The sequence below is a fragment of the Pleurodeles waltl genome, chromosome 4_1 (assembly GCF_031143425.1).
Source record: "Pleurodeles waltl isolate 20211129_DDA chromosome 4_1, aPleWal1.hap1.20221129, whole genome shotgun sequence".
NCBI classification, from domain to species: Eukaryota; Metazoa; Chordata; class Amphibia; order Caudata; family Salamandridae; genus Pleurodeles; species Pleurodeles waltl.
This window is the reverse complement of record NC_090442.1, coordinates 200753747-200781595: the sequence shown is the minus strand read 5'-3', so window position 1 is coordinate 200781595 and position 27849 is coordinate 200753747. Positions and strand designations below refer to the sequence as shown.

Below are 27849 nucleotides of genomic sequence, written 5' to 3'. Positions count from 1 at the left end.
GACATTATCAGGTGAGAAATAATCCATCTCTTCCAAAGGGTAAAGTTTTTACACAAATTTTGGAAGAGCAATTGTGTTCATATCCCTTCATTCTTGTTGTATCACGTCTAAAACAAACTGATGAATCGGCAGACCCGACTCAAGGAATTTTTTTAACTGTCATATAATAGAGTCTTGAGAGGTGGATGGCTTCTCGGCTGGAACAAAACTCAGGTTGCCCATCACATGGGTTAGGTCCTTCTGTAACATTTCTTCAGACAACTACTTTCCCTTATGTTCTTGGGCAGGAAACGAGTCATAACTGTCAGAAGAAATATCTGATGCGCACATCATCTCCCCCATCATTTTTTAACACCACGCGTCTTAAGGTCGTCTTTATTGAATGCATCCAATGTCTCTAATACAGCCTTTCTAATTCTTTCATCCTCCTGCTCTCTGCCTTTTCTCTGCCTTCTATGAGAGGGAGAGGAATTTCCAGATGAATGAGTGGAAATTGAGGATATTGATGGTTAAGGTGAGACATTCCTTCACTTGAGAGAATGCTTGCTCAAGATTAAGTAGTTCAGTTAATGTTGTAACAAACTTCAGCCAGAAATGCCCACCAGAACAAATCAGCAAGCCTGCAAATCATGAACCAACAAAAATGCTTACCTTCAGATTTCTAGGCAAGATTTCCAGACAACCAGGAAGAAGGGCAAATCTCAAGAACTTTAGAATGCCACCATCCAGTGTGGTTAGTCCTCTTAAACATCAATAGATCCACCAAGACAACCCTTGGATTGGGTGACCCGATATCCCAGATTTCCCCAGACAGTCCCGGTTTTCAGAGGACTGCCCCAGTGTCCTGACGCTTTTGTTCATTTTAAATTTATGTCCCGTTTTTTGGAACAAAGGTCAGGACTACCTGCGAAACAGAAGTGAAAGGCATGCTCTCCTTTGACAGGCCTTTCTGAAATCTGAAATAATTGAGGTACTTTATCTGCTTCTGCTCCTCAGCACAGGAGGAGGGGAGCTGCCTGCTCCCAGCAGCAGAAAGACAGAGTGAGGAGGGGGGCGCAGGGTGGAGGTCTTGCCATATCTAATGTTATGTAAATGTGGCCTTGTAAATGGGTGTTATATACACACACACACACACCACTCCCCACCACAAAAAAACAGGACAGACCAGATATAAAAGTGAGACTAAAGGCTTTAGTCCTACTTTTATGTCTGACTTGCCCTGGTTTTTGCTTCTGGTCATCCTAACCTTTGCTAAAGTTGGTCTTGTGCTGCAAGGGGGATTTAACTGCAAGTATGGGAGGCAGGGAATCCCTCCTCATTGCTCCACAACTTCGGTGTCCCGCATCCTCACCGTATAAACAGGAAAAACAAACAGGAGGATTCTGGGAATGCTAGCCCTCTTGTAACACCCAGAAGGGTGGGTGGGGCTTTACTTTTTCAGAAATTTCCTGCGGTTTTCCTGTCCTGGAGGTGGACGCAACTCAGAAGTAGTGACTGGGACAAGGACGAGAGACGTAGAGGTAATTATTATTCTTTCTCATCACACTATAAAACTAACGATACAACACAATTATTGAGTGTTAATTATAATAGCTGTGTCTAAATGTTCATCAACCTCCAAGTGTAAGTATCCAGTGCTGGACCTTGTTAACCTTTTAGTCCTCTGAAAAGGGGGTTCTTGGAATCTGAAGATGTTCGCAGAAATACATTGGTCCTGAGGTTTGGAAGGCAACAGACAATACTTGGTACAAGGATAGGCCTGCTGTCTTGGAGTTGTCTAGCATGTTGATGTGCCTGGCATAGGGTGCTATTTCAGTTTCTCAGTGCCAAAGTGCATTTTTGCCAAGTAAAGAGGGCTGAAGGACAATGCAATTTTGCACTTGTAGTCACTTTCAATGGCATGCTCTACAGAGAGGTTGGACAATGAATGGGCAGAAAAACGGCTGTATGTCACTATGCCGTGGTCAGAAATATCACCCTACAAAAATATTGCATCCACAGTACTGACTACCACCATATACGCAATATATCCAGGGAAGAATGTACAGGGAAGTCTAGATGTTCTATTCTTAGCTCCACATGTAATCACCTTGATAGAATAGTGGTAATTGATATTGTGAATTCAATATTTTTTTTTTGGCTGAGGTTTCATCTGGGATATAACGGACTGGACAATCGGAAGAGCATTGAAATACTCTACAGTTGGGCTTTGTGTCAGGGACATCTTAAGGATTTTGGGGACCTCTGTTCGGAACAGCTTTGAATTTATGACTCAATTTCAGCTTTTTCATGTCCTCCTTGGCTAGGTAACAGACGCTGCACAGCCACACAGTTTTTTAAAATGTGTTTCTATCCACTAATTCAGGGATAGTGATGTGTGTTTTTAATATTATAACATAGCAGCAGCTCGTTAATATTATTGCAAATAATCTCTGTGAACCCCTACCATTTCTCATATTTGAGGTCTTGTTTTGGTCTAAAAGGAACTTTTTTTATGGATGTCGCAAGGTGTTGGAAAACATAAACAACATTTTGCTGCATAATGTCTGTAAAAGCCTTCCACACATCAGCTGTACTAAATATACATTTTAAAAATTGGTATTTAAAAACCTATGATTACGAATCATTCAAGGTTATCGGCGCAGGACTCTGTGGGGCAAACAGAGATGGATTTTATAGACTTAAGACACCTCTGCTTTCTGTGGTGCTGCTTGCAGGAGTGCATGCACACACTGGGGCCTTGAAGTGCTTAGGGCCCAACGCTCCCACTGTGCACACATTCCACCTCTGACGCTTCACAATCACTTTGACATTTTGACATTTTTATTAAGTTGAGTGTAAGCGTACTTCAGTATGTTTCTGTGGGCTTGAAGCCATTTCATTTGTTTGATTCAGTGTCATTTAAAAATCCTTGCTTGCTAGTGGTCAGTCATGCCTCTTTGTCCCTTCTTTTTCTCTTTGGGAGCAGGGACTAACAACTATATAATTACGCTATGCCGTGTTTATTTATTCTTTGGAGGACTTTTTTTTCTTGGTTTCCTGCTTGTGTTTGGCGATGCTTCCCATTTCATTTGCAGAGCATTCTTACTCTTAGCTTAGCTTCGCTGCAAGGCTGTTTCTGTAAACAGGGCTGTAAACCAGGCTGTTATCTTGGTCACATTTACTAAGCATTCGATGACCAAGATCATACACCAAACACCCTCATCACTGCTTGTTTTTATAGGCATTTGTCGTTCCTTCTTTACATTTTGCCACTTGGAAGGACTTCTAGTCATGAATAAATCGTCACTTTGAATGCACAGAGTAAAACTTTTCTCAAAACGGGCGAGGCATTTTCTAGCACAGCACCAGAAAGTCATTGGGGATGTGTTGAATTCAAGATTGCAGGGTGCAGTACCTTATGTGGCCAAAAAAAGGCCCAGGGGGCACCTAGTGACAGCCAGTGGTACTGCACCCTTTCCCTGCTTCGTGCACATTAGAAAAGTAAATGTTGCAGGGTTTTTTCAGCGAGCATAGTAGAAGTGTAAAAGTGTTAACGTAAACATGTTATTCCTGCTTAAATTTTACATGTTTTACTTAATCTTGCATTCTCTATGAGTGTTTGCTTTTTCCAGGATGTTGTTACTTATTTTTTTCAGCCAGCATATTACTCTTATCTTCCGTCCCTCATAACCTGAATGCACAGTGTAACACTTTTCTCAAAACAGGTGCCGCGCTTCATTTTTCAGCATGGCGCTGAAAGTCATTGGGGATGTGTTGAATTCAAGATTGCAGGGTGCAGTACCTTATGTGGCCAAAAGAGGTCCCATCTGACACCTAGTGACAGCCTGTGGTACTGCATCTGATCCCTCCTTCGGCCAGCATTTTATAAGTGTAAAAGCGTTAACGTAACCATGTTGTTCCTGCTGACATTTCACATGATTTACTTAATCTTGAATTCTCTATGAGTTTTTGCTTTTTCCAGGATGTCGTTACTTATTTTTTTCAGCCAGTTTATTACTCTTGTCACTCTTACCTCATAATCTGAATGCAGTGTAAAACTTTTCTGAAAACGGACGCTGTGCTTCATTTTTCAATACAGCGCTGAAAGTCATTGGTGATGTGCTGAATTCAAGATTGCAGGGTGCAGTACTTTATGTGGCCAAAAGAGGTCCCCAGGGACGCCTGGTGACAGCCTGTGTTACTGCACCCTTTCCCTGCTTCGTGCGCATTAGAACAGTAAATGTTGCGGGTGTTTTTTCAACCAGCATATTATAAGCGTAAAAGCATCAAGGTAACCATGTTGTTCTTGGTTACATTTCACATGCTTTACTTAATCTTGCATTCGCTATGAGTGTTTGCTTTTTCCAGAATGCTGTTACTAATTTTTTTTTTCAGCCAGCATATTACTCTTGTCTCCCCTCCCTCATAACCTATTTCTCATTTTCTGGTTCTCCAGCGCTGCAAGGTCATGCAAATGGCAATAGTGCTATGCAAATATCATCAGTTCACTGCATACAAAAAAAAAAAAAAAATTGCCATTTTCAATGCCAAGAGCTCTAACCTTCACAACTGCGAGACCAATTGCATTGCGAATGCTTGTTAATCATGCTATAGTTACTTAATACATGATATGAATAAAACAAAATAAACAGACATTATTAACAGATAAAACGTTTACAAAATATGCCACAGGTGCTTGAGTTCTTCGGGCACTAACCTGGCTGCTGCTCAGGACCTAATTCTTTGTTGATAGAACTGAAGTAAGAGTTAAAATAATCCAGAATAAGGCCTCATTTTACGTTTCCTGACGGTTCCGCTGTGTACATGCTGGCCAAGCTAGTGCATGTGCTCAAGGCTGCTTAAAAATTAGTACACAGCGGGAACGACTGGCGAAGCAGACACTATATACCAGATTAAGAACACCATAGCAAAGGTTTGTGTATCAACTTGTAATAACAGAAAGAAACTTCAGTAACATATTCTAAATCATATCTGTGAGCATAGATTAAAATGCAGATGCACCATAATACTAATATTATTTAAAAACGTATTGCACAGCGAGTGGAAGCTAGAGGGGGAGCGCCTTACAGTAGAGTAGGGACACACAGAGCTGCAACGTGTGTTTATGCAATACCTGCGCCTGCTCTCCTCCAAGTTGTACTTAGTTATAATTCACAATCACTATTAAAATGATAGCAAAAGAAGGTCACGCGCACTCTAGTGTGTACCCAATCCGGAAGTCTGCAACTAGCAGGCCTTTGCTTTATTCTAAAACCAAAATATCCGTCTTCGACAACATTTTAGAACGAAGAAACGCTCTCGTGCGTGAAAGGCTCTCTAAACGTTCAGTAAATATCTGAGCTAAAGCAGTGCCTCTTCTTTCGACTGGTGTGTGCCTATTTACATCCTTAGTTTGCTTCCGATGTGTAATGCACTACAATACAATCGGCTAATATAAAAAGGTATGATTAATCCCGAGCTGTGTTTTGCCATCACATGGTTATAGCCTGGGATTCCTGGGACTGTAGACGGTTGCGCCCCTGTTTCGAGCGCCCTTAGAGAAGCGAGCCCCAGCGCTCCGGGGGCATGTGGCGCCTGCAGCTCGGCCACCCTACCACTAGGAGGCGCCCTGCCGCGCAGCGTTGAAGCAGCAGTTTACTAGCGCGTGCGATCAAGTGCATAAGCAAAGCTCGCGGGGGTGACACAGGGTGTCACGGAGCCTCGCGCTCAGTGTCCCTGGAGGTGCCTGGCGGCACGCGCCTCGCGTGCACCCTCCGCTCCACCTCACGCTGCACAGCACCTAAGAGCCAGGCTGGTGCGTGAGCTACTTATAGCGCCTTTCCTCTTCCAGGCACTGCAGGGGGCGGGCCCGGCGGCGGGTTGGGAGTGTCCGTGCACCGAGGGACCTCCTCCCTCTCAGAGCGATCCGAGGACGGGGAAGGGGATCCCCGGAGCTGGGGACACTGGCGGCGGAGGGGGGCGCTGTCGCAGGGGGTTAGAGACCCTCCGAGTGCTGCGGGAGGTGTAGCGAGGGTGCGGCGAGCTGCGAGTGAGTGCAGGGAGGGAGGGCAGGAGCCGGGCGGGGAGAGCTGCAGGTGATCCCCGGGGAGAGGGGAGGAGGGCGGGGAGAGCTGCAGGTGAACACTGGAGAGAGGGCGAGCGGGTGGAGAGAGAGAGTCAGCGGGGAGGGAGCTGTCAGAGACCACTCAGCCACAGGGAGCTATCAACAAAGTAGAGGACAGAGAAGGGCTCTGGTGTGGGCATCGCGACAGGACGAGACAGCCAGCGGGAGAACCGAGTGACAGCTGCAGCAGAGAGACTGCCTTAAGAGCAGGTAGTGAAGAGACGGCCAGAGGCTGCGCAGAGGAGCGACCACATCGGAGAGGCAGGGAGTGCAGCAGTGATGACTGTGCCAAGAGGCACATAAAGAGACCGCCCCAACCGAGGGGCAGTGAGGCTGATTTAGCATAGTGAAGAGACGTCACGGTACGAGACTGCAGCAACAGAGAGAAAGTGACTGTCTTAAGGGCAAATGTTAAGGAGACTGCCAGGGGGAGTGGAGAACCCCGTCAGAACTGGGGAGACTGCCTCGGAGCGAGATCAGGCAGGACAGTGCGAGAGTGTTCGACTAGCATGCCACCAGGGAAGAGGCAGTCGAAGGAGAGACAGCTAAGAAAGCCTGACTAACCAGGAGGACTGCGTAGGATTTAATGGATCTGGGGGATACAATAGACTTGGGGGCTTCGAAGCAGCAAGAAGCTGGGTGTCAGGGGGGACAACGGAGACAGCTGGAGACTGCCAGGTGAGCGCCAAGAGGCCGATAAAGTTGTTACTATCGTATTGGAAATACTGCAAGGAGACGGAGACAGCTCAGGGCGAGGGTTCAATCAAAGGTGACCGCACCTATGCCGAAGAGACGACCAGGAGGGGCTAGACTGCTAGTTAAGTGCAAAGTTGGTGACAAAGTGTCTGATGAGAAAGAGACTGAACAGGTCGTCGCGGAGAGACCAGAGGGCCTGACAGAAGAGAGGGGCTCAAGGTCCAGCAAACAGAAGAGAGTGCAGGAGGCGACGAGGTAGAGGTCAGCAGGAGGAGACAGGGAGGAGAGAGTGGTAAAACGGAGCGTGTCGGCGGAAGAGACAGTAAGATGTTCAAGTCAGGCTAACCGTGTGGCAAGAGACGGTGTTGGCCCGTGTTAGATTAAAGCACCTACATAGACAAGACACACGAATAGAGATTAAGATGTAGGGAACGAAGCGCCTTTTTGAGACAGACTGGCCAGGAGAAGACACTTTTAAAGTGACGATTCCCCAGAAGGGTTTGAAGAAAGTTTGCCGAGGGGCGTGGGCGGCACCTGCTGCTAGCAGAGCGTGTGATCACCCCTGGGGTGCGTGACACACACCTGCACGCATTAGACCGCATATACCATTCCAAGGGGTGTTATTACTACACGTAGAAACACACCGAGCCCCATATAAGCACAGGCCGTCCTGCGGGTCTCGGAAGAGGGGGATACTGGAGTATAAGAAAAGACGGAAGAGACTGGCGGAAAAGCAGGGCTTGGCAGACTGGCCTGAAGACGGTGGCGCAGGAGCACCTTGTGGAGAGGGTGGCAGCTTTCTGCCAAGAGTTCGGCTAAACCTGGACATGTGTGAAGCCCACTGAACGGCAAAGCAGCAGCTGTGTGTGCTGCCCACACAGACCCAGAGGCACGACCGGCAGCCAGGAGCCCTGGTGGAAGACGGCCTCTAGCCGCAAGGGACCAGGACTGGAGCTGACCGAGAGTGTGGAGCCCGCAAGGAGCCAGGAGCCAGCCTGGCAGAAGAGTTGTAGACCTGACAGGAGCAGGGACATGGCTGGAGTGGAGCCCGCAGGGACACAGGAGCACAGCCCGCTGAAAGTTTGGAGCCCATAGGGCGAGGAGACTGCTGGCTGAAGGTGTGGAGCCTGCATGCGGCCAGGAGCACGGCTGGTAGGATGTGTGACTCGTAAAGGGCCAGACACACAGCGGGTGCCGGGTTTGAAGTCCACGTGTGGCCAGGCGCACCCCTGGCAGAGGGTTCGGTGCCCACAAAGAATCTGGAGCACGCGTGGTGGGAAATTTGAAGCCCAGACAGCAAAGCTGTACTTGAGCGCAGTGGGCAGAGGGCACTGAGCTCGCGTGTGACCAGGAGTACAGCAGGGAAAGGTGTGGGACCACCAGGGCTGGAGCAGAGTGGATCAGAGCTGCCCATCCTGAGTGTGGCCAGCTGCTCGTGGACTGGAAGAAAAGCGTGGGGCCCGTGTGGCACCAGGAGCCTGGGATATTGTTGTTTGGGCAGGAGCACGGCTCGCGGAGGACTCGGAGCCCTCAAGGGGCAGGAGCAGATCGGGGCATACAGATTTGGGCCTACACGGCGACGGGGGCAGTCGCGCCCCGCCGCTGCCCCCAGGATGTGGTGGAGTTGCATCCCACAGCTGCTGCCCCTGAAGACGCTGAGGAGGCGCTTTCGAACGGTTGTGGCACTAGGGCTGCTGATCCTTGGTTTTTGGACCGCGTACCTGCATCTCGTGGCCCCACCTGAGGACAACCCCATGAACCACAGTGAGTACAGGGGCGGGAAGAGGGGCCAAGTGTATGTATTGTGACACAAATAACGCAGTGCCTTCTGCTGGCCTGCTGAGGATTGTTTCTCTAGATTGTGTAGGTCCTCAGGAGAAGGTTCTTCTTGGGGCATAAAAGAGTAACATAGGCAGTGCCTGCTCAATAACGTGTTTCTTATGCGCGTGCAGAGTTCTAGCATTGTGTCCTTGGACACTGTCATCTTCTAATGCCGAACATCCCAATGCAAACCACTAACTTCCAGAAAATACTTTTTTTATGGTGGCCTTATGTAAGCAAACCACAGTGTGCCCACTGTGCTCAATGAGAAATCAAAACTTAATATTCTTATTGTTTCTTTTGTTTGGATGTCATTTCAGTTTGTTGTAGTGCAGGGGAATCTGTTTATTTACCTCTTAGTGGGGCATTACTGGTGTTTATTGGTTTGAACTGGAAAAAAGGAAATCTTGCAAATACACTTTTTCCTAAAAATGGAACCCACTGTTGTGGCCTGGCAGCTTCACTCTTCTCGCCTTGCTGTCACCCTGCAGCCTCACAGCCCAAAATTCTTTCTCGTGCCCTGTGGTCGTTCACAAGACCCGATGCTCCCAAGGTGAGGCACAGAGATGCTGTGAGCTCCAGGCTTCTGTGGGCCCTCCTAGTCTGTGAGTCGACTAGATTGGTCCACCTTCTTGTTGGCTCGCTGTGGTGCTAGGGCCGACCCTATCCGTTCTTCTACCCACTGATATACTAAAGTACACAAATGCCTCTTATCCAGGTGGGTTTCAGAGTGACAAAAAACAGTGTTCTTAAATAGTTATCTCAGCCAGGTGAACATGCCTTTGTCCCCTCACTGCCCCTTTCCTTTGTCCACGCATTTTAACCATGTCATGAGCTGAGTTTCATCTATTCCTGCACTAAACATGTTGGGACTTGTAGGCCCATCCTTCTGATGGGAAAATTGAATTTCCAGTTTCCAGAATGAACATGACCCAGGGTGAGGAGCCGGACTGACTTTTGTACCTTGCTTGTGTCTCACTCTCCCAACCCTCCCCTACGGAGGACGGGCAGACGGAATATCTGCTCCCCCATTTGGGTTGCATTATATCCCCAAAAGATCCCTGTTTAGGTTTAGTTTGTAAGATGCTATCATTGCTTTATATTCTTATATCTTTTGGGGGGTAACAGGGAGAAATTACTGGTTGTTGAATGATGGTTGTTCTATGTGGACTTTCCTGTTGGTCCCCCCTCATCTCCTCTTTTGCTCCCCCATCTACTCCTTTGCCTCCTCCTCTCCTCCTTTGCCCCCCTCATCTCCTCCTTTGCTCCCCATCTCCCCCTTTGTCCCCTCATCTCCTTCTTTGCTCTCTCCATCTCCTCCTTTGCTCCCTCCATCTCCTCCTTTGCCCCCTCATCTCCTCCTTTGCTCCCTCCATCTCCTCCTTTGCCCTCTCATCTCTTCATTTGCTCCCTCCATCTCCTCCTTTACCCCTTCATCTCCTCCTTTGCCCCTTCATCTCCTCCTTTGCTCCATCCATCTCCTCCTTTGCCCCCTCATCTCCTCCTTTGGCCCCTCATCTCCTCCTTTGCCCCCTCATCTCCTTCTTTGCTCCCTCCATCTCCTCCTTGCTCCGTAATCTTCTCCTTTGTTCCCTCATCTCCTCCTTTGCTCCCTCCATCTCCTCCTTTGCCCCCTCATCTCCTCCTTGCTCCTCCTTTGCCCCCTCATCTCCTCCTTTGCTCTCACATCTCCTCCTTTTGCCCCCTCATCTCCTTCTTTGCTCCCCATCTCCTCTTTTGCTCCTTCATCTCCTTCTTTGCTCCCTCCATCTCCTCCTTTGCCCCTTCATCTCCTCCTTTGCCCCCTCATCTCCTCCTTTGCTCCTTCATCTCCCCCTTTGCCCCCTCATCTCCTCCTTTGCCCCCTCATCTCCTCCTTTGCTCCTTCATCTCCTCCTTTGCTCCCTCCATCTCCTCCTTTGCCCCCTCATCTCCTCCTTGCTCCTCCTTTGCCCCCTCATCTCCTCCTTTGCTCCCTCATCTCCTCCTTTGCTCCCACATCTCCTTCTTTTGCCCCCTCATCTCCTTCTTTGCTCCCCATCTCCTCTTTTGCTCCTTCATCTCCTCCTTTGCTCCCTCCATCACCTCCTTTGCCCCCTCCATCTCCTCCTTTGCCCCTTCATCTCCTCCTTTGCACCCTCCGTCTTCTCCTTTAATGCCCCCTCCCTTTTCTACCCACTTCACTCTCTCCCTTCCTCCAGTTACCTGTTTTTGGTGCCCAGTAAACGGTAGAAATTGGCAGTGCTGTCTCCCACCTGCGAACCGTGGGATACACACTCCTTCAGGGTAGAACGTGTCTTCTATTATTGTCTAGAGGTGTCTATGGCTGCCATGTCCTCTTGAATACAGGAAATGCTGCTAAAAACGAGAAACCGCGACCTGTCTGAGTGCTCAGGCCGCCTTCCTGCTGAAAGAAACCGCTCAGACGTGTTTTCATGTTATTGCTGCCCCCCCATCGCGTGGCTCTGTGAAGCTGATGAACAGGCGATTGGTACGACCTGGGAAAAGTATAATCAGGGAATTAACAGTCAAGATTTTAGTAAAAATGGTTTTATGCTTTTAATTGGTATTCATTTAGCCTTCGATTAAAGGTGATCATTCATTCACTCATTCGTTCATTCATCCACAGCCTTTTGCAAAAAGTGCTGGTACTTAAATATAATTTTGGATAACTGTAGCCCAATAAGGGCACCGGGTCAAAAGGTGAAAGGAGGCTGAGAGATGGTGCTTCCAATTAAACCTGATCTCCTGTCTCATCTCACTACTAGAAGTTTACTTTAGGATTTCGTCATCCTGGACTCTCATGGGTTATTTTAGTACTTCTCGCCCTCTTTTTCATCTTTCCTTTTTCTTTTACGATGCAATATTAGCAGTTGTTATATTGTACTGGTTTGTAAGAGTGGTTTTAGGGCATTTGTAATGCATTTACACGTGGTTGTTATTGTTCTGATGCACCAGAGTTTCTGTTAAATTGAAGTGTATTTAAGAAAACTCAAATTCCAATAATCAAAAACATTTCCTGGCATGCTGCTAGTGCTTGATGGAAATGTCCTCAAATGCAGGAACCTGTGCAAAAGATGCAGCAGATAAGTGAGGTACATGCTCTCTCCCACAACTGCAACTCAAACTAATATTTCAAATGGTATAGATGAACGTAAAATCTATGCTTTTCATACTTTTTCAATATAAAGTATTGGCAAAACTATTGGATCTAGCTGTAATGTGGTAGGGCAGTGTTGAGGTGCACTGTCGTTTACAGACAGCACTTTTCCCATTGAACTGACCGCAAAATTTGCACAGACATGCAGGTTTACTGTTAAAACTATATTGGAGCGCGTATGCCAGGACGTGGGTCCTGGGGTCACTGTGCCATTGGAACCAAGCAATACCTGGCTGAAGAGCCCTGACTAAGGCTGAGCCCAGCAGGCCACCATCTCTGTGATTGTAGCTATTCGGAATGGCTCGCAAATTGCGACCTACCTCATGAATATTAATGAGGTAGGTCCATTTGTAAGCCCTTGCGAATCACAGTATGAAACTCCTGGAGTTTCATACATTCCAATAGTGATTACTTAATTGCGATTTGCAAGATAATCACAATTAGGTACTCACTATTGGATAAAATGACACATCTGGCCCCATATTGCTCTCTCTCTGCCTAGAAAAGCGTAGCCTAGTCTAATTCTGTTGTAAAGTGCACTAATGCCCTTGGGCAAATATCGCGCTTTAAAAAAAACTGCATAAAAATGCTCAGACTGAGATGGCCTAGAAAGAAGCATGTTCCACAGAGACACCGCACAAATTGTCTGCGTGCATTTATGCTTCATCTAAAGCAGTAGACCTTTTACAGTTGGTAGTTTAACAAAGAGGCCCATGGCACTACATATCTATCAGTACATGTGATGCATGTGTACCCCTGGGTGGGGTGAACTTGCCATGTTCTGACAAGAGTCCTTGTGCACGAATCTCTTCCCTCAAGCTGTCTCCAAATGAAATACTGTAGCAAACTGTAACTACAGTGTGAGGGGTCTGCCTGGCACCATCACCAGCCTGCTTGTATTACAAGAATCTGGGCCTGTTTCTCATGTACATTCTAGATTCAGAATGTCCACAAGGAAGGGGGGTCCATGATGTTCAGACATCCTTGCAACATCCGGTCCCAGAGCTGGCCACGCCTTCTTTGAACAATCACCTGCTTATTGCATCTCGAACAAAATGGTAAAGGGCAGACGTATATCAACATCCAGCAGGAGGGTTCTTTAAATCTGCACACGCCCACCCTCCAGACCTCTGTATACCCCTCCCAGGTCCGGGGGTACTATTCCTAGTCTAAAAAGACTGCAAGTAGTTGGGTACAGGTGCTTTCAATCCGGTATGGTGAGGTGTCTGTCGGATTTCACAAGAAATATTTACATAAACACATAAGAAAATGCACACACACTGTTTCCCTCTCTGCTTTGAAAGTCTTAATTTTTTTTGGTTATTTTACAAAATATTGAGCTTTCCTCACTTAGTACCCCTGCTAATCCTTAATGGTCTCCCTTTCCACTGCCCCTTGAGCTACGGTGACCAGACGTCCCGGATTTCCCCGGACAGTCCCGGTTTTTAGAGGACTGTCCTGGTGTCTTGAGGCTTCTCTAAATTTTAAACAAATGTCCCGGTTTTTGGGACAAAGGTCAGATTATCTAGTGAAGCATACATTCAAGGTATGCTTGCCTTTAACAGAAGCCTACAAAGTATGCAATAATTAAAGTAACGTATCTGTTACTGTCAGGCAACACAGTCCAAGTGGGGAACAGAGAGAGGTGGGTGGGGCGGGTTAGGGGTGGAGGGGGGACAGGTCAAGCCATAGCTAATTTTATATGTGTAGTCTTGTAATCTTGTAAATGTGTGTGTGTGTGTATATATACATATATATATATATATACTCACACATATATAGGCACACATTCACAAAGCTACCCAAAAAAAGGACACGCCAAATATAAAAGTGAGTGTAAAGTCGTTAGTCCTTCTTTTATGTCTAGCCTGTCCCAGTTTTTGCTCCTCAAAATCTGGTCACCCTACCTTGAGCCCCTCTCTTGTGCCCTGCTTGCTGTAGGATGTATTTTGACATTGTACCTAGCGTGATTCTAGGAAAATCTGAAGCTCAACTCCCCCTCCAATCTTACTGACCAAGCTACGCCCCTGGTCCCTTTGTCGCGTTTATTCCGTCACCGCCCATCCGACTGGACCCACCTGTACGGTGACCACCCGTCCGTAAATTTCAGACTGCCCGTACTTTTGCCCTGCCGTCCGTTGTCCGTGATGAAAGGCTTAACGGATGTAATTTGTACGTAATTTTAGCCTGTCACCAAAAGGACAACGGATGGTAGGGCGAAATTACGGGCAGGTTAGTTTTCCCATCTGGTTTCAAAGGCAGGGAGTCTCCTGTGCTCTGAGGGAGGGAGGGGCAGACAGATAAGAAAAGGCCTTCTTGCCAGGGTGTCTCCTTCCCTAAAGAAATGTAAATGTGGGCAATCTGCAAATGCAAAGGGGCTTGAAAACCTGCATTGACTTTCACCAAAGGAGTCACTGGAAGCTTTCTGATGGCAAAGACATTTTCTTTTAGAGAGGTACCTTAAGGGTGTTCCAAGGTGACCTGTGGAGTGTGTGGTTTTAATGGAGTGTCATAAAAAATGTTAGTACTACGTATAAACTGCATATTATTCAAATCTGTATTTGAGAAGCACTTTTTTAAATTTAACCGAAATATATTTGTGCATTTTGTAGCAGCCTATATTATGTAACTGTATTTATATAGTGCTTACTACCCCTGACAAGGCGTCGAATGCATGTTTAAAATAAGGACTTACACATTCACAGTTCTTTCAGGGACATCAGTACCTTATAGTACTAACAAACATTGGCAAAGCCAATAGGTTTCGTCTACGAGTTATTGCCTTTGCTAATGTGTTTTAGCCATGTTATACACCAGAGTGGCTGCTGTTCAGCATGACTAAAAGCTAGTGGCATAGTAGTGTGGAGTGGAGTAGAGTGGCACAGGAGCAGTGGCGTAGTGTTGCAGAGCACAGTGCAGTGGGGTACAGTGCAGGTGTGTAGAGTGCATTGGCTTAGAGTGCAGTGAGTGGCGTGGTGTGGGACAGAGTAGAGTGACAGAATGCAGTGGAGTAGAGTGGCATACAATAGAGTGGCAGAGAGTGCAGTAGTATAGAGTGGTGCAGTGGCATAGAGTGCAGAGTAGACTCGCAGGGCAGAGAGTGCAGTGGCGTGGTGTAGAGTGGTACAGTGCAGAGTAGAGTATAGTGCTGTAGAGTGCAGTCACGTAGAGTGGAGTGATACAGAGTAAAGTGGCATAGAGTGCAGTAGCGTATAATGCAGTAGTACAAAGTAGATTGGTGGACAGTACAGTAGCGGAGAGTGCAATGTTGCAGAGTAGAGTGACAGTGCAGTGATGTAGAGTGGCACAAAGAGCAGTGGCGTAGAGTACAGTGGTGCAGAGTAGAGGTCAGTGGCGTACAGTGCAGTTGTTTAGAGTGCATTGGCGCAGAGTGCAGTGGCATAGAGTGGCATGGGGTATGGTAGCATAGAGTGCAGTTGAGTAGAGTGGCATACAATAGAGTGGCAAAGAGTGCAGTAATGCAGAGTGGTGCAGTGTGTCATAGAGTGCAGAGTAGACCCATGTGGCATAGAGTGCAGTGGCATAGAGTGGTGCAGAGTGGAGTATTGTAGAGTGGTGCAGTGCAGAGTAGAGTATAGTGCCTAGAGTGCAGTGGCGTAGAGCGTAGTGATGCACAGTGCAGTGGCATAGGGTGCAGTGGAACAGAATGCAGTAGTACAGAGTAGAGTGGTGTAGAGTGCAGTGTTGTAGAGTGTCAGTGCAGTGGTTTAGAGTGGTACAGAGAACAGTGCCATATAGTACAGTGGTGCAGAGTAAATGGCAGTGGCATACAGTGCTGTTGTTTAGAGTGCACAGGTGTAGAGTGCAGTGGCATAGAGTGGCATGGGGCAGAGTAGAGTGGCATAGAGTATATTGATGCAGAATGTAGTAGTACAGAGTAGAGTGGTGTAGAATATAGTCGTGGCCAGTGCAGTGTTGCAGAGTAGACTGTCAGTGTGAAGTGGTGTAGAGTGCATTGAACTACAGCGCAGTGGTCAGAGTGGCATAGAGTGCAGTGCCGTAGAATAGATTGTTTCAGAGTAGAGTGCAGTTGCATAGAGTGGAGAGGTGCAAGGTGGAGTGCAGTGGCATAGAATGCAGTGGCACAGAGTGCAGTGGCATAAAGTAGATTGTTTCACAGTAGAGTAAAGTGGCTAAGGGTGGAGAGGTGCAGGGTAGAGTGGAGTTGCATAGAGTGTGATGGCATAGAGTAAAGTGGTGTAGAGTGCCGTGGCATAGAGTGCAGAGGTGCAGAGTAGATTAGAGTGACGTACAGTGTATTGATTTAGAGTGCAGGGGCATAGAGTTGAGTGTTATAGAGTAAAGTACACTAGCATAGAGTGTATTAACATAGAGTGTAATGGCATACAGTGCAGTATTGCAGAGTGTCATAGAGTGGAGTTGTGCGGACTAGATTGGTGTTGCCCAGACTGGAGTGGTATAGCATGCAGAGGAGGAGAGCGCAGTGGTGTAGAGAGGCGTAAAGTGCATTGGCATAGAGTAGAGTGGTACAGAGTAGAGTAGAGAGGCATAGTGTTAAGTAGCTTAGAGTGCAGTGGCATAATGTGAAGTGCTTCAGAATGGAGAAGAGTGCAGTGCAGTGGCGTAAAGTGGAGTGATAAAGAATAGGGTGCAGTGGTGTGGAGTGGTGCAGAGCAGAGTGGAGTATGCATGGTGTGGTAACACACTGCCATTACAGCCAACACATTTTTTATTATTGAAATTATCATTACATTGCACAGTTTTACAGTTTTTCAAATCAAACTATTTGTTTTAATCGTATAAAGGTATTTGTTTCCAGCACGGTTCAGAATTAACAAAAATGTGCTTCATTTGATCTCCTAATTCTGATATATTCCGAAGTTTATTTAAATGTTGTCATGTGATAGAAAAAACTCTTTCCGAACCCAAGTATCCAGCAAGATTGTCGCATAAATCCTCCCACTTTGAAGTCAGAGAAAGAAAAGTAAACACTAAGTTCCCACCGAAGACAGAGCCTGACATTTGACTTTGTTCTTTGAATGCACAGCAAATCTAGCCCCTGCTCACCCTTCACAATAACGAACAGTGGACCATTGCACCAGAAGAGTTTGCCAAGGTGGATGGGTGTGGCTTGTTCAGCCACTTGACAGTGCCTCTTCTGTTTCTCTCCTGTGTGCTGAGACAAGTCCCCAGGTACCCAATACCTTCCGAAAGTCTTGGTGGACCCACCTTGTCTGATTTTAGGAATTGTCCCACCTTGTTCTTCTCTTCCTTATTTATCCACTTCTTAGCAACAACCCTTTGAATCACTTGCCGTGGATCTCCCATTTGACCTCAATTTCATCCTCCTCTTTTATTATCTTTGATTGGTAGTCTGGGCTCCCATTTCTGAGATAAATGTAGAGTCCCAGACACACTCTAGTGCTGTGAGACTACAGGCAAGTTGTGGGTACCTCACATCCTGACATTGGGTTGAGACTGTCGCCCACACCATCTGACCTGCCTCTTTAAAAAAAAATTAGGTTTGGTTGGGGTAAGCCAGATGTTTTTTTAACCTAGTGTAAGGTTAATTACCTTAATGTTTCCCAAACTGTTTGCTAGGGGTTTTAAAATGTTCAGAAACATAATCAAAATGTTGCTGTTACTTTCTCTTCAAGAAAGATTGGGTAGATTTGTGTAGAGGTGATAGCCTTTGCACAGTATTGAAGGGCATTAATTTACTACTGAAGAAGGACGTAATGTGACACCTGAATGTAGCATACCAGGAGGCAATCCCCCAAAAGACCACAGTGAATAAATAGTGCTATGTTAAAAAAGAGTAAATAAATGCACTGACAACATAGTGAGGCATGGCCTCTCTTGTGTGTGTCTGTAAAACTGATGTTTGTTCTTGAATATTTGTCCTGAATTTTTACCCTTTGTCCTGAATTTTTACACGTTATCCTGAATTTTTCACAGTCCTGTCCAGAATTTGCCTCAGTGCCAGGTGGTCACCCTACCCACCTGCCTTCAGTGTAACTTCCCTCCTAAACCAAGGAATGTAATAGGCACGAACACCCTGCACCCCTCTGGGGGAACGTGGTTCTTTCCAAGATGTGAACACACAAACCCTAGCACTGCCGAAGCATTCCAAAAGGAGAGGGGTTGGGGGGTCAGTGGGCCTGGCTGCCCCCTTGACGCAACGTCTCGGGTGCAGCCACCAGGAGGCCCCCTTGCTGGGGCTGTTCCCGCTCCTTGCGGGGAAGAGAAGCCAGTGAACCGGATGCCGAGCGCTGCAATCAACAAGTCTGCGGGCAGGACGTGGCTAGTTTCTGGACTCGTTCGTCACTGTGCTCGGTAACCGGTCCGGGGTGGGCCGGAAAGCACCGGGACTTGTCGTGTGGAGGTTACTGCAGCAAACCCCGGCTCTGCGCGCAGCCCCAGCGCCCCGGCAGAGGGTGGGAGCTTGGGAGCAGCCCATAGCGCACACCTGCACACAGCCTTCGAAAAGGCGCTTTATTGGCAACGTACATTTCTAATCCTCATCGTGGGACCTGCTAGGCGTTTGCACTTCTTTACTATGTCATATATCGCACCTGCACTTCGTGTATGTGTCCGACAGGGTACCTGCCCTGCTCTAGATCAACGGGTCGGCTTCTATTGTCCAGTACTGCAAAAATGGCAAATGGGCTGCACTCTGATCCCCCATATTGCCTGTCACGCGCTGTGTTACACCCCGAAAGGTGTTTGTTTTAGTACCATTTTTCAACACTGAATGTAAGAACAGCACATAACATGGCTTCCTTGCGCCAAGCCCACTGACACAGCTAGTCCACTTTTAAGCGCTCTAGCTCAGGACGTTGAGATCACGTCCTTAGCGCTGAAGAGGGAAAACACACTCCCCCAGCTGGAGAGCACCTGGTGTAAACCCGGCCACGAAGCCCCCTGTAGCGAGGCCAGTCTGACCTTTCTGGGGCGAGGGACACGTCCAGCAGAGGCCGTGTTACCTTTGTGGGCCTGTGCTGTCACCCGGGACTACACAGCATTCGGCACTACCTGGTGGCGGGCCTATGGGTTTCATGCATACTTGTAGACATCCGCGTAGTGCAATCCAATCCAGAGGGATAGCAGTGCTGTCTGGGTTCACTCCGAGCAGTGTCCTTCCAGAGGGTGACCTGTACAGAAGCTGCGCAGCCTTCTAAAGGTAGGAACATCAGATTCCTTCCAAGTGAGCGACAGAACCATTGCAAAAGCAAACAAAGTTGGTGATATGAACTATGAACTGAACCTTTGCAGATTTCTAAAGCCAGTGATTGATGTCAAATGAGCGGGAGAACAAGTGGGACCCTGAGCAGAAGCTGCACAGTCTTTTAACAGCCTAGATGTCCCCTACTCCTCATAGGCAGGGCCACTGGAATCATGCGAGTGTGCTGCCGCAGTGGTTGTCGCAGAATTATATACTTGCCGCATTTGCCACGTCATCACCTGCCGCATTGTCTACAGATTTTAACACAAAAAAATGTTTCTAGCCCAAACAGTTTAAAAGTTACTAAATATGTAGTGGCACATGTTGCCATGCAGTGGAAGGCCCTTTGCAAAGCTGGACTGGTCAACTTTATTTTGCTTATTGCCAAATCTGTGTGTTATATTGGTACTAATGAGCTACGACAGTGTTACTAAGTTTAAAAATGACAAAATAATGAAGCCATACTTTAAAAAATCTGCTGCATTATGCCGCATATTTTGCCTTTATTGCCGCATAATCTATTCAACTCTGATGCATAATTTCGGCCCTCCCTTGCCGCACAATTCCGATAGCCCTTCTTCCTGGCCGTAAAAGACACATTTTGAGCAGTTTCATGCTTCGGGGCCTTACCTGCTCCCCAGGGCAGATAATCTCCTGTTGCAATTACATCGGAGAGACCCTTGCCGTTTCGTGTGTACGTAATTTGGTGTACCACTGCCCCGACAGAAGATTCGCCACACAGCTTGCACCAGCCATGACGTCAGTGCCTCAGAGGCCACTTGTATCCATAATTTACTTTCTCTGATACCTCAGGTCTAGCTTCAGTAACTCCTCCGTTTAGAACTGTTTGCAAAGAAAGCTTGGCCTTTGAGTGCAACAAGCGCCTAGCTAACAACTAAAAATTACTTTTGTCATCCTAACTTGTAGTAGCATCTTCCAACATTTTTACACGTTAGTTTATAATTGTGATGCCCTTCCGTAAAAAAAAAAAGGTTGCATGATTATTTTATGGTAAACAGTAATAATGGGGACTATCTATACAAATAATGAAATGCTGTATTTTTTACTGAAATATTCTTTGCAAGAATGTTGCACTTTCCGTCTACGTGAATGGTTTCTTTCACAGAGTTTCTGGAATGTCACTTTTTCAAGATGGCTACTGAATAACTAACCAGCCCATCCCAGAGTAGAAACACCAGTCTGAATAGAAGGGGGCAGATGTGCCGCACGAGCACGCATACGCTTGCACTTTTTTTTTTTTTTTTTAAATATAGTGGCAATATGTAAACAATAATGTCTTCTGCTTGTCCTATGTCTCGCTTCTGTAACAGTAATACATTAGTTCACCACCAGTGGCCTTAAAGGACATCTGTACCAGAAATAGCACGCCTTGGGAAAGCAAATTGGCCTGGATTTAATGTGCTAGCACAAGCAACCACAGGCGTTCATGCAAAATGTTTATACGTGTTCTATGCAGAGATACTGGTGGATGCATTGATTCCACTATAGTATTGGTTTTGCCACTGATGGGGGAAAAGTAGCAAAAAAGGATTGCTTTCTGTGAAGAACATATATGATGGTTGAGTCAACTGGTACCTGTAAAAGAGCCCCTGGTTTACTCCAATGGAAGCACTTCCTAGAAGGCATAATGATGCACCCGTCTGCCACTAGCATTAGGTGAGAGATGAAGACTTACAGTGGGGTGGGGGATGTTAGGGGAGGGAGTAAAAGCCCCACTTCATGGACCTGTTAATAATTGGTAACAATAGGTCTATCAGTCATGCTGCCAAGCCAGACTTAAAAAAAGTTTGCTGTTACTCTGTTGCATGTGACCATCAGCTTTTATAAGCGAGGAGGGGTTTAAGCAACATTTGGCAAGCAAAAAACTTTGAAAAAATACCAACAACGTGGATTATTACTAGGTGTTAAAACGCCAAATATGTGACTGTGTGTAGTAAACACAATTTGTTCTTCTGTGTTTCTCTCTGTTGAATATGTACTGCAGGTCACGAAAATCCATCTGAACGACCAGAATATGCTCTTTTGTTGCCGATTGCAGTTTTTTGTGTGTGTTAGCGGCTTTCCAGTACCAGTGCATCAAGAAATATGGTACCCAAGTTGTTCGCCAGTGAATGCCCAGCATCCTGAGTTCTGTAGAGCTACAATGGGAGTCTGCGAGCATCTACCCTCCCGAGTGAATGCTCGGAGCTCCGAGGAGCCTTCATGTCACCTTGCCACCTTGCTCTTATGCTCCCCTAGAGATGTCTAAAAAATTCCCTTCATCCATTTTATACCTTAAGGTTGATCATGTGATGCTCTTTGGTGTCCTGTAATGTATATGGCTAGTGTAATCTTATACCTCGGGCAGGCCTTGTCGTTAACGCATGTGTGCCATAGACAAAATGGCGGCCAAGCTGACTCGGACTGTACTCCAAAAAGGACAATCATCAAACTTATTGCCATCTTATAAACATGCCCCTACAATAGACTTTTCACATGGGGACTTCTGATGAGTCCTGGTCACAGGGAACATCACGTGTGAGAAATAGATATCTATGTAATGCCCAATTGGGCCCGTGCGCTGTCAATCTGCCACAAGCATGCATAGGAGGATTTGCTGCACCGACCGTGGCACAGTGCCTGTCCCTCTGACTTAATGAGAGCTCTCACAGTGGCCTCTTAACTCCCACTGTACCTCTGTTTTGATGTATATCGTACCCTGCCACTACCTGTGATCACCACTACATGCAATGTCAGTGATTGCCGTCCATTGTTCCCCACAGCTGTGCATCCAGATCGCACAACCTCTGCATAAGCCTCAGAATGGGGTACCATCTCCACAGCAACACAGATGGCTTCAGCATGGCCCCCAAGCCCTCAAACCACTCAAAGTTCATCCAGAATGTGTTCCCACCTTCACACGTGTGGTGATGTACAATCCGTTCTTTGCATCTATGAGTTGATGCCAAGATATGAAGTGAGCGCCTCCGTGGGGAGGAGCCAAGATGGCGGCCGGGACGGTCGCATGATCTGAGCGCTCCGTTCCCGGCTACCTCGAAACATCCTGGAAGGCGCCCCCCCGCGGCCTGGTAGCGGCGGCCGGGACGGCGGTTTGACCGGGGGAGACCGGGGCGCCCAACTTGTGCCGTGAGCGCCCCTCGGTGCGCGTGCGAGGCAGGGCTGTGACTCGCGAGTGGCACGAGGCGGGAGGAGCTTCGGCTGAGTCCCCGATCGTGCTCTTGCCGGGCGCGGCTGCCCCCCGCTTCCGCGCCTGCTCGTGGCCGGGGGGGCTGGAGAGACGCGTCCCAACAGCGGACCGCACAGCTGATCCCACTGGGCGCCCCGGGACGCGTGAAGCCGATTTGAGGAACTGGGGCGCCATCTTGAATTTTGCCGCGACAGCAGCCGCGTGTGTAAGCAGCAGAGGAACAAAGAAGAGGCCCGGCAAAGAAGACGTGCAGCGGCGGTGGCCCAGCAGGCTGCGGGGGTTCCCGGTGCAGGGACCTTTTTAAAAAAAAAAAAATACGAGGTGAGGAGGGCACCTGCGAGGGGGGGGGGACACCAAAATTAAGCTGAGGAGGGGGAAAAACCCTTGGAGTGACAAGCACATCCCCCCCCGCCACCACACCCTACGCAAAAAGATGGATGTGGACCGCGTGCTACTGGGAGCTCGGACTACTCAACCAACGCAGATTGGTCGGTCTGCCCTGGACTCCCCTGCAATGGGTCCCTGCCGCGACTGTCCTTAGCTGCACAGAGTTTATTTGCGGCGCCCTGCGATCGCCCTGACCCGCGATTTCTCCCACGTGTCGACGCCTCTCCCGGCTGTCCAGCACTTCTCCCCTCTATCCGAGGGAGCCTCTGACACCAAGCCCTTCCGCCACACAAGAAGAAACGAGTGTTCTCCCCTAGCGTTTACACCCTCCGTATATTCCGGTGGGCCCGGAGTACAGCCTCACAAGAACTCATAGCTGGAACATTGAATCCATTAATGACTACAGCATTTGTCATTGAATATCCAGGCCACAATAAGTCAGAATAAGACTAAATGTCCTTTGCTTTGCTGCCTAATCTCACGCCCTCAACGCCGGATGTGCGCTCCATGCCCAGACAACTCAGTAAAAGTTTAAAACAATGAATCAGGAAGATTAAACGTGCGTAATTTCTGTAGACTGGGAGGTAATTTCAGAACAGCCAAAATGGCCGGCAGAGCCAAGTCAACTAAGAATCCAGATCGAACTACCCAAGCGACAACACCTACCGACCAACAATCTGGCCCATCCCTACAGTCACTGGAAAGCACACTTCTAGCGCATTCTGCTCAGTTCGAGAAAGTATTGCAGGCAATACTGGACACTAAGTCATCCTTGGAAGGCAAAATTGATGCAGTCGCGCAAGACTTGCATCTCCTACGAGTGGATCATCGAAGCCTAGCTGAAAAAGTGAAAACAACGGAAGCTGAAATAGCTGATCTAACTCCAATAGCGCAAGGGAACCAAAAACAGATTCAGCGTATGGACGAGGAGCTGAAGATACTCTGGAGAAGATCGGAGGAAATGGAGAGTAGGGCGCGCCGAAATAACGTGAGATTCCTGGGCTTTCCGGAAAGTATGTGTCAACCGGAATCAGAAATTTCCCTAGAGCAGTGGCTAATCAAGGAGGTGTTAAATGGGGCTCCATCCAAGTTTTTCTCAGTTGAAAGGGCTTACAGAGTCCCGGGCAGACCTCCGGCCCCCGGCCAGTCCCCCAGGCCATTGATTGCCAGGTTCTTGAACTATAGAGACCGAGACACAATATTGCAACAATTCCGCAATAAGGGCCCGTTCAAGTATGAAGACTCGAGCATTAACGCTTACCCAGACTTTACGCAGGAGGTGCAGAACCAACGCAACTCTTTTGTTAGTGTCAAGCAACGCTTACGAGAGCAGAGCATAAAATATGCCCTGCTGTTCCCGGCCAAGCTAAGGGTAGTGATGGAGGACCGTACCCATATATTCACCAATCCCGAGGATGCCTGGACATGGCTCCATGCCAAGGGCCTTGCACACCCCCGGGAGGACGAAGAGGGGGACGAGAAATGGTAAAAACGCACTCCAAGGAAGCGATCCAAATGGCGCACCAGAGGCCAGCCCAACGTCTGGCAAGCAGCAGAGGAAAGAGCAAAAGTGCTGAAAGAGACGCCGTTATACATGCAAAGCCGCAATACAATTGCTAGTGGTCTTGAGGAGCAGGGATCGGACTCAGACACAGCCAGCTCCGCATCCACGGTAACAGGAGAACTAGGGGGGCCGAAGGTCACCCCAAGAACTGCCGACGAACTGTAAACTATTCGTTCAGGCCCAGAGAGACTACCAGGGACGATGCTTGTAACTTGAAATCCTACAGAGACTCTGCGGCACTGCCGAGACGTGGGGATAAAGTGCCTTCAACAATATGCATCTTTGATATAAACACTAAGCTAAGTGATTGGGGGCATAAGTAGGTGGTACATGGTGGATGGGCGGGGCCAGAGGGAACGGATTTATGCCAAGGGGGGGCGCCTGACGATATTGGCAGACTAAGTCTGCGGCACGATGTGAGCCCTTTACAAGAGCCACGTCTGTACGATATGAGAATCCCACTATGCAAATCCAACCGGATAAGAGTTATTTCACACACCTTTAAGTTTTGTAGTTTCACTGTAGTTGTAAGTAGTACAGGGGGTTTAATTAGGGGGGTGGGGACTAACAGTTCAGCAGAAATGCAAGAGTCGGAATTACTTAACGCACAAAACATAGATCTGCACCCGCTATATTTAAACATCAGCAACAGAAAGGCAGAGACCAGGTGGGCCAACACTAAAGCCCAGATCCACAACACAGCAACATATCCCCAGTACCCCATATGATGTCCTCTCGAATTAATACGAAAAATCAGTATATTATATTAACATGGAATATCAGGGGCCTTGGGATGCTGAGCAAACGGGCTAGAGTGCACGCTCGACTTAAAAGACTAGGAGTGCATATCGCTATTCTGCAAGAGACACATATGCTAGAGGGGGACATACGCGACCTGCGCACGAAGTGGGGAGGCCAGTTGATAGGCACAACATACTCGGCCTTTGCGAGAGGGGTGTTGATTTGGATAGCGGCGGGAGTCCCATTCCTCATGTCAGCACACAAGATAGACCAGGGAGGGAGGTACGTAGTAGTTGAGGGCAGATTAGACGGCAGACAAATGGCTGTGATCGGGGTATACGCCCCCAACAGTGGCATCTCGGGCTTTCTTACCACTCTCACCCCAACGTTGCTGTCCCACCCCATGCCCCTAGCCATCTGGGGCGGTGATTTTAACAGTACCCCATCAGCAGCATTGGACAGAACCAGTGCCCAACCGAGCGTATCATCTAGTAGGAAGCCCGTAAGTCCCCTGCAAGAATGGGCAAATGTTATGGGTCTATATGATATATGGCGATTAGGCCATCCAGAGCAAAAAGAATATTCATATTACTCGGTCCCACATAACACCGATACTAGAATAGACATAGTATGGGGCACCCGCGAAATAGGGGCGCTGATCACTGAATCTGAATACTTGGCAAAGACAGTCTCGGACCATGCGCCTCTGAGAGTAACACTGAATTGGGGCAGGGCACGTCAGGCAATTCCCACTTGGAGATTCCAGACGGAGGCTCTGTAAGATCAAGCATTCGCCGCAACATTGGGGAAATCTATAGGCCAATATTGGGAAACAAACGCTATGTCTGCAACAACCCGGGCGATGGAATGGGATGCCCACAAGGTAGTAGCACGCGGAGTATGCATGTCCACTACGTGGGGAGTGAGACGCTCTTTACAGGCGGAAATTAGCAAACTAGAGAAGGAGCTAAGGATTGCGGAAATAGCGGTAGCACGGGGGGAAATTACTAGCACTGTCCTCAAAGAAAAGCGCTCAAAATATAATGAGGCACATAGCAGGCTCCGCTGTCACGACTACAACTATTACTTAACCAGGTTGCAAACAGAAGGAGACAGATCAAGTAGAATGCTAGCGTGGCTACTCCGCAAGGAAAGACAGCAAGCCCCGATAGGTGCCATTCGGGTGGGCGCACATGAGATGGCTACTACGCAAGTAGAAATAAACGAGACGTTTAGGAATTACTACTCAAACTTATACACTAAATGTACCTCGTGCACAGCTACACAACTTGAGGCCTTCCTGGCGGACTCCTGCCTACCCCAACTACCACAAACAGATAGAGATGGAATTGAAACCCCCATAACAACAGAAGAAATAGAACTAGCCCTTGCACAGCTACCCAGGAACAAAGCGCCGGGCGCAGACGGCCTCCCCTCGGAGTATTATAAAGCCTATTTACCCAGCCTAAAATCTCATCTGTTAGGAGTGTTCCAGGAGGCGTGGACTAAAGAAAGCTTACCTATATCTCAAAGAGAAGCAATGATAGTGGTACTCACTAAACAGGGTCGAGACCACACGGATGTTAAATCTTATAGACCACTATCGCTGTTAAATACAGACTGCAAAATATTAGGCAAAATACTGGCTAATAGGTTAGCCCCCCTCATGCACTTATTGATTCATGCAGATCAAAATGGCTTCATCCCAAAGCGTAACACCTTCCTAAATATTCGCAGATTGCTGAGTATAATAGGAGACACCCCCAAGATTGCACAGGAGGAAATGGTGCTCTCACTAGACATAGAAAAGGCCTTTGATACGCTGGAATGGGACTTCCTGATGGCTACGATGGCCCGTATGGGAATAGGCCCAAATTACATTAGTTGGGTCCGGACATTGTATTCTAACCCAAGCGCGAGGGTGAAGACAGGCGGGGTGATTTCTGATAGTTTCCCGATTTCCAGGGGGACACGGCAGGGATGTCCCTTATCCCCGCTACTGTTTGCCATAGCAATGGAACCGTTAGCGGAAAAAGTACGCCTCATGGAGCACGAATGGGGAATTATTAGGAACGGGTTACATCACACGATTTCATTATATGCAGATGATGCTTTGATATATATCAGGAACGGTTGTGCAGCTATCCCACCTGTGATGTCCTTATTAGCTGAATTTGGAGGCCTGTCTGGCCTTGTGGTAAACTGGGAGAAGTCCTGTGTGTTCCCCCTGGCAAAAAGGGCCCCCAACAACCAAGACCCCCCAGAGGTAGGGCACCTAAAGTGGTGCCCGACAACATTTAAATATCTTGGGATAAATATATATCATGCCACAGAAGACTAAGAGACGGGAACCTGGGGAAGGCGCTAACTTCCATAAAAGGCTCCCTACAATTTTGGAACAAGCTCCCGCTCTCGCCACCCGGTAAGGTGGCGATAGCTAACATGTTGATTCTACCTCGGCTCCTATATTATTTTGCGGCCCTGCCGATAACCATTCCCAAAAGTTTCTTCGGCAACTTAAACACAGCATTACTGCAGCTCATTTGGGGAGGTGGTAGAGCGCGAGTGGCGCTATCCACATTGCAATGCCCGTTGGATAACGGTGGCCTGGGAACTCCGAATTTCGAAAGATACTATGCTGCCGCACAACTTCAGTGGGTCCAATATTGGATCCACAGACCAGAGCAAGCGGAACCCATGAGCCTAGAGCCTCGGCGGAACGGGACCCCCCTTTTAAATTGGCTGACGTCAAAGCCCCCCAAAGCGGTACTGGTTAACCCTTTGCTTGCAGCCGCGCATGCGTGTTGGGTTAAATATGTGCAAAGAGGAGCAGATAAGCTTCCTTACTCCCCACACATACCGCTAAATTATCTATTGGCGGGGACTGCAGCTGGAATGCAAGCTGTAAAGCTGTGGAATGAAGCAGGACTACAGACAGTAGGGGATTGCTTCGAAGACG

At 47.9% G+C, this 27849-nt stretch overlaps 1 protein-coding gene across 1 annotated transcript in view; it reads left to right on the top strand.

Moving 5' to 3' along the window:
* The first annotated feature begins 7225 nt into the window (after positions 1-7225).
* B4GALNT3 (beta-1,4-N-acetyl-galactosaminyltransferase 3) overlaps positions 7226-27849 on the top strand; it is a 501487-nt gene continuing 480863 nt past the window's right edge. Inside the window, exon 1 of the mRNA XM_069228126.1 lies at positions 7226-8566. Within this exon, the coding sequence (XP_069084227.1) occupies positions 8416-8566 (151 nt within the window). The 5' untranslated portion in view covers positions 7226-8415. The remainder of the gene's footprint in view (positions 8567-27849) is intronic.